At 30.5% G+C, this 7,886-nt stretch overlaps 1 protein-coding gene across 1 annotated transcript; it reads right to left on the minus strand.

The window, feature by feature from the left end:
* Nucleotides 1-554: 554 nt before the first annotated feature.
* On the minus strand, nt 555-4,932 carry AIL5 (AINTEGUMENTA-like 5). The gene is made up of 9 exons (XM_028212678.2): nt 4,443-4,932; nt 3,986-4,343; nt 3,434-3,516; nt 3,120-3,128; nt 2,840-2,928; nt 2,332-2,405; nt 2,196-2,246; nt 2,008-2,084; nt 555-1,370 (listed from the first exon to the last, which is right to left on the minus strand). The coding sequence occupies exons 1-9, from the start codon at nt 4,555-4,557 to the stop codon at nt 661-663; spliced, it is 1,566 nt and encodes a 521-aa protein (XP_028068479.2). The 5' UTR covers nt 4,558-4,932; the 3' UTR covers nt 555-660.
* Nucleotides 4,933-7,886: the final 2,954 nt, after the last annotated feature.

Consider the following 7,886-nt stretch of genomic DNA (forward strand, 5'->3'; position numbering starts at 1 on the left):
ACACTCTAAACCAACCCTAAATATATATACGGAAGTTCAACAAAGACATCTAAAACAAGTTGTCAACTCTACACCACCCTCTCTAATTCTAAGAGAAAACAAAGCTTAAAACCATGACGAAAAATCATAGAAGGATTTTCAAGAGGCTCGACTAAGATAGATGAAAGATTACAAAAGGATTTTGTTTCCGATTATACCCCTATAAATAATGTCAGTAAAAGGAGAAAGCAAAAGTAAAAAAGAAAAGAGAACAAAAAAAAAAAAAAAAAAAAAAAGCAGAATGACCCTAACAAATAGAAAAATGCTTGGGAGCACTAATTAGTGCTCCCACTAATGAGGTGGCAGTGAGTCCCGTCATTAATGATGTGATGTTTTGGTCTTGGAGTTGTATTTTTTTTTATTTTTTTAATGCATTAGTGCTATTAGTGGTGATATTTTTAGTGGGATGAATCATTGTTGTAACAAATATAACTTCAGTTAGTACAATCTTGTCACCAGCTAGCCCTGTGAAATGATTGTCAGTCCCATCTCTCTCCTCTCTCATCTATTCAAGTAAGTTTCTGACTCAACCATTACCATCTGTGCATATGCAAAGCAAAAACAACAAACCCTAATTCATGACTTTTCTTCACTATTGTCCTCTTTTTTCATTCAATGAGATCATTCCATTCCAAAAATTGGTGTCTGAAACACTGATAAATTTGGCTTAGCAGATTGGAATGAGTGAAGGGATGGTCCAACCCAGTTCCCAAAACCAGACCCTCCTTCATAACTGTCGTTACTACTTAAAGCAATGGGTGTCCCTAAAGGAATTCCACTTGAACCACTCATACTTGCACTTTGTTGCTCAAAGTAACCACCACCACCTCCACCATTGAAGAAGAACCCATTATTGTTATGCACTACATTGGTAGTAGTACTATTTGTTGGGAAGTCCATGCTAAATGGTGTTATACCTTGGAAAGTTGATGTACCATTGTTTGAACCTTGGAAGAGATTAGTTGAACTTGCACTAGGGCTTTTGGTATAACCAAGGATTGACCAGTAATCCACAGTGTTGTCGACTTGTTTGATGGGTAGTGCAAAGCTAATAGAGCTTGGAGGTTGTGATGAAAAGCTCAGTGAAGATGACGAGGAGATATCTCGGTCGTCGGATCGTCGTGTTCCTACTCCTCCGTCGAGGCTCTTGTTGTTATCGGAAGGTGAGTCCGAAGAGGTTTTGGATTTTCCGGAGATTCCTCCAATGGGAAGATTGCTATTGGCAATGCTCTTTACGTCATATCGGCTCATGTCAAAGTTGGTCACTGCATTTAGCCCTCTGAATTTGATTGCGGCAATGTCGTAGGCCTCTGCGGCTTCTTCTTGAGTGCCTGTTTTTTTAACACACAAGTACAACTTAGACATCTATACAAGTAGATAAATGACAAAACAAATCATATTTAATGATTTTAAATTAAGAATTTATATTCAAATTAAAAAAAATGCTACATTGTCTCTTAATAAAATGTTGTAGCCTTAAGGTAGTCTATGCATCATCCACAATCAAATAAATAATAAACCTATATTATTATAAAAAAAAAAAAGTTCATTTTTTTTGTAGTTTTTATTTATTTATTGAGCATAGTCCAAGTACTACCAAAAAATGAAAAGGGAGTGTTAAAGATTCAAATTGTGTATTGTGAGTCCAAATATAAATTAAATCATAAATCAATATTTCTAGATAAAATTCAAGACAAAAATTTTGATTATGCAATATTATTTTTATCTATTTTTGCATAGTTATAAATGAAGTAAATCTATCCAAACCCTTTTCTTTTTTTTCTTTTTTTTGTAGTACAAAATTATCACATACACAATGATGTCATTTTTTTTAATTCTTTGTTTCAAACTAAAATCACCTCAACTTAAAAGTGCTAGTACTACATTTTTTTACATAAAAATAATGATAACGAATTATTTTCCACAAAAAAAAAAAAGTAATAATAAGAAATTGAAAAATGGACTCACTGAATGTTCCAAGGTAGAGATCTTTATTGCCAGCAACTCTGCCTATTCTAGCTTGCCAACGACCATGCTGGTGGTGCCTGAAAAATATTTTAAATAAAAAAAGATGTCAATAAAAATAGTAATTCTTTTCACATAATAAAACATGCACACACACAGAGAATAAACACACCATATTCAAAACAACTAACCTTGTGACTCCTCTATAGATAGAAGCTCCTCTAGAAAATCCACTACTTTTCCTGTAAGAAAATTAAGATAAATGGAAGTTAAGATGCTAAAAAGTACTCACAAAAAGTAAATGTAAACACGAAAAATAATAGTTACCTTCGAAGAGAAGCAACGAACTCCTGCCTTGTCATGTTCTTCATCTCCTCGATCTCCTTCTCATAGTTGGATACCTTCCAACACAATCGAAAACCATGAATATTCTATACAAAGAAACTATTATACTTTTGGCAATGCTAAAAAAAAACAAAAAAAAAATTAAAAAAACTCAAAAAAATACTTTAAAAGTTTTAAATCTACATATTCATCCCAAATGTGACAAAGATCATAAAGGATCAAACAGAGGTAAAATATTATAATTATTGGGTAGACAGACTTTCAAAGACAGGAAGATGTATTGCATTCTCTTTTACGAACTAACAAATTTTATAATTTTTTCTTGTTATAAATGTGACAACTATCATATTACTAAAATGGGTCTTATTTCATATTCTAAAATTTCTTCATTACATTACATACAAGTTAGTAAAATTTTATATTTTCAATAGTACACTATTTTTTTGTGAAACATTTGGAGTAGAACTAGAATAAGACACATGCAACATACTGGAAAATTTGTAGTGGTGGTCGGACCCCAGTACTTCAGGGCTGCAAGATCATAAGCTCTAGCTGCTTTCTCCTCTTTATCATATCCACCTAAAATCAAAAAAATCAAAATAAAAATAAATCCCAAAATAAATTTTAAATCTAAGAATCCAATGAGAATCTAAGCATAGAAACATATATATGATGTTAGAAGAATCTTTTGTTTGTACTGTGAAATAAAATGATGATTATTTTGATTATAATAAGGTAATGAAATTGAAAAGACCACGAAGAGAACTTACCCAAATAAACTGAAAAAATCATGATTTTGTGATAATAATAACGATCCATTGGCAGCAATGCAATCATGTGACGTCACGTACATGCCCCATAAAGAAACAACAAAAAACACATTTAGAATCTTCTCTCTTTGAAATGGCGCATTATAGCACAAACTACTTCCAATAATCTAATGAGCACCCACGGTTTTGATTACCAGAAGATCTGAGCTTCATTTCAATCACTCAGTCACTCAGATCTCTTGGACCAGGATAAGTGGTACACCCCACCGGTGCAAATTAGCAAAACTACAAATAAAAACCCTAAATGGCCATACCTTGTCTTCCTTTCCGACTTTGCCCTTCTCTTCTGCAACTATTATCCCACAAATGAGCTTCATATCTACCAGTCCATCTATGTCTGAATCGACCAAACACAGATTTTGTAGTCAATTTTTATTTACAACACTATTGAGTTTCATATAAATACATACATATATGTATATAGTCCGTTTGTTCAGCTATTATCAGGGTGATAAAAAAAAATTTAACGGTTCAAATTTTGATTTCATTAAATTTTTCAACCAAACTCAAATAAGCTTCTGTCAGTGCCGAACTCGAGTAAGTTTGATATTTTTTATATAATTTTATGTTTATTGAACTGAACAAACAATTGACTGTTTAACCTTTTTAAATCGATCTCAAACGAATTTATTGATATTTTTATATAGCTTTAAGCTTATGGAATCGAGCCAAACGAGCAACTCATTGTTCAAGTTTAATTTAAAAACTTTAACAAATTCCAAAAGAGTTCAAGATTGACGTATTTAATTAGCGAAGTGAGTTTAGATACGGGTTCGTTTATCGAACGTAGTTCGCTATTACTTTACCTGGTGACTCCTCGGTAAATAGAGGTACGTTGGCCGAAGGTGTCGACAGCCTTCTTCGCCGCCGGTTCAGGTGGCGGCGCCACCGCCAGCTGTTTCTGGGCATCAGTTGGATCGGTGGAAAACCCACGTAGAAAGCTCGCAGCGATGGTTTTCAGCTCCGAATCATATATCTCAGTTTCACAAACACTCGTCGGAGCTTCACCAGTAAACTGACACAAATCGGTTGTTCTCGTAGCTCCGCCACCAAGAAAGTCCTCCAGTTTCGGTCCTCCTCCGCCGCCGCTTCCTCCGCCGGTGAGTATGGACAGCTCAGTTGCACCACCCCTCACATCTTCTTCAGCTCTATCAACAACCCCACCTACAAAAAAACAAAAAATAACAAACTTAAAGCTCATAAACTCATCATGAGCTCTGTTTAGAGAGAGAGAGAGAGAGAGAGAGAGAGAGAGGGGATTACTGGGGTTGTTGGAGGTGGTGTTGAAGGCTTCAAAGAGAGAGAGGTGAGAAGAGTCATGAGAGGGAATATGGTGATTGGAAAGAGAGAAGGCAAGCCAGTTTTGAGAAGAATCCATGTCGTCGGTGAGCGTGAAAGAGATGGGTTTTCTTTGGGAAACAGCGTAGTAGCAGTTCTAGAGAGAGAGAGACACAGAGGAGAGAGAGGGTTTAAACTGAGGATGAAGAAGTGAATGTAAAATGTTATTGAGGATTGACACAGATATAGAGGTGAAGAAGAAAAAAAAAACAAAGAAAGAGAGAGAGAGAGAGGGGGGGTGAAGAAGGTGCACGAGGATCGAGGAGTCTATCTTTCTCTCCCCTTGAAGGTAATGGTTTGAATAATAATTATTATTAGTACGTAATAAATATAATTTATGTATATGTATGCATATCAATAATGCAGAGCAAAACAAGTGGAAGCATTTCATGGGATGATTGGGCGGTCTCTCTCTCTATCTGTCCCTCTTTTACAGAAGAAAGCAACATATTTCAAGTAAGAAAATAATGGCATAAATTAAATTATTAATTATTTTATCAAATACTTATATAGATTCTGGACTTTTGTGTGTAAGTTTCCTACTAGTAGGTTTTTTCTCAAATTCACATATGGTTATTTTGTAAATGATTTATTTTTGAGTTATGTTAGGGATTTTAAATAAATAATTAAATGTTTGTGAGAGGTTTGATAAAATATTTGATAATTTATTTGGAGTCTTTAGTATTTTTCTTTATTTTTTAATTTTTTTATTAGGTAAATATTAATAAGTGTTTTTTAAGTATTGTTTAATTTTGTGAAGTGTGTTAAAAGTATCATAAAAATATTTTAAAAAATGTATTAATTTCAATAAAAATGTATTGAAATTAATGAAAAATGTATTGTATTTTATAAACATTTTTGTGTTTGGTTTGTATTTGTAGAGTAGTTTTTGAGATAAAAAGTACGAAAACTTGTTTGGTTTGTCTTTTTCAAAAATGGTTTTGGAAAATTATTTTGGGAGAGAGAGTTTTAAAAAAAAAAGTGATTGATTTGATGTGTATGAGAGAGAGTGATTTTGGAAAGTAGGTAACCAAACAAAATTTTGAGATTTTTTTTGAAAAAATTGTTTGGTTTGACTACTCTTGAAAATTTGTTTGTAGAGAATTTTTCTCAAAAATTTTTTCGAAAAACAAACCAAACAAGCCCTTTGTATTTTACTTCGTCCTAAAGACACTTAGGGTGCGTTTGTTTGGACGGACTGGATAAGGAGGGATTGTAATCCATCGGACTATTAATCCTGAGATATATTGTCCCGGGACTATTTGGTTGGATTAAATTTGTATCCTATGTTTGTTTAGTCATGGGATTAGATGTCTGGATTGGACTATTTTTAGTTATCCAATGTTTGTTTGGGATATTATGGAGAAGGATAAATGCTCAAATGACTATTTTATCCTCTTCAATTATTTACTAAATAATAGCAATATTAAACATAGCTTCAATATTTTAATTATTTTTAACTAGATTAAATAAAAATTGTTTTATTTTGTTTTTTGCACAATATTTTAATTTATTATTTTCAACAAAATTAAATTTATAATTTATAATTTATATTTTTTATTTAATATATAATTTTAAATTACCGACAATAAAAATTTATTTTATTTAATATATAAATTAAATTTTCAGCAACACTAAAAAAATTTAATTTATAAGGCCATAATTTATAATTTATTATTTTTAAATAAATTTAATTTATAATTTATATTTTTTATTTAATATATAATTTTAAATTAAAAGCACTAAAAAAATAATTTAATTTAATATGTAAATTTAATTTTTTAACAACACTAAAAAAATTTAATTTATAAGGCCATAATTTATAATTTATTATTTTTAATTAAACTAAATTTATAATTAAAATTTTTTATTTAATATATAATTTTAAATTAACAACACTACAAAAATACTTTATAAATATTCAAAAGATTATTTTATCATTTTCTAATTGTTTGCTAAATAATAGCATGAAGGGTAAAATGGACATTTTACAAAATAATCTCATGGGATACCAATCCCATGGTTTCTATCCCACCCTCTCCCATGAGATAGGATAGTCCCATATTTGTAGGACTAATAGGCCGGGGAGACTATTAGTTTAGAGCAAAAAAAATGAAACAAACAATAGACTATTAGCCCAGTGGGATTAATAGTCCAATCCCACCCCCTAATCTTTCAAAACAAATACACCCTTATTAGCAACACCTATTTGTTTATTATGAAAAGACATAAAAATAATAATAAAATGATGTGATAGGAATAAGCCAATAAATTTGGGATATCCCCAAAAGACGCTATAGAGTTTCATGGCACGCGAAAACCATTACGAATTCCGTTTTGATGATATAAATCATTTATATTATAAAATTCTTTATATATATTATTAATTAAAAAATAGATTAATATGATAATTATAAATTTTTTATTTTATTATGTTTGTTTTCAAATAAATGAATCATATATTTTCAAAATATATTTATCGTCTATTTTTTTAAAAGCAAATTCAATAAAACAAAAATATTATAATTATATACCAAATCAATTTAATTTTTTTTGCCTATAAAATAAAATGTTTGAATATTTGAAACCTATGGTAGGTCCCACAGGTTTCGAATTTTTCCTCTAAGTTGAGATGTGAAGCCTAATTCTTCGTACAAATATGAACAATTGTTAAAATAGTTGATAGTTTAATTTGTAATGGTAGCAAAGCTTTTATTTTAAAGGAGAAAAATTATATTTTGTTATTAGGAAATATACAAATGGGATTTTAACTTCAACTTTAATGGTCAAAATAGTGGGATTTGTGTCAATTTTTCAATTTTATTGGTCAAAATGGTGAGATTTATCACTTTTGTAATTAGATACCAACATTCACATGATAAATATCTCAATGCGGTTGTTGGCATCCAATTACAAAAGTCATATTTTTTATTTTTAATGATTGTTTTTAAATTACATCAAATTTTTTTTATTTCTCAAATTTATCTTGTATGGACCAATTTAAAAAGTAAAGAAAAATTCAAAGAAAGTCTAAAACATCAGTTGTTTTTTATTTTTTGTTGTCATTTCTTAATTTTTTATTTTTGAGTAAATTACACTGACATCTCATGAGATTTATGTTTATTGGAATTCTCCCTTTACCTTTTGAAAATTACATCTCCCCCGTAAGATTTAAAGTTTCATTACAGATTCCCTCCTTCAGCAATTTAATTTTTTTAAATACTAATTTTGCCCTCATTGGATAAAATACATTGACACCCTCACATTTTAGAAATTACAATCCTCTCCCTAAGGTTTAAAGTATCATTACCAATTGCCCCCTCGGTTACTATTAGTTGGAAAAAAAAATTCATTGAAAAAAAAATTAAT

The sequence above is a fragment of the Camellia sinensis genome, chromosome 4 (genome assembly GCF_055761805.1).
Source record: "Camellia sinensis isolate YWXY chromosome 4, ASM5576180v1, whole genome shotgun sequence".
Lineage (NCBI taxonomy): Eukaryota > Viridiplantae > Streptophyta > Magnoliopsida > Ericales > Theaceae > Camellia > Camellia sinensis.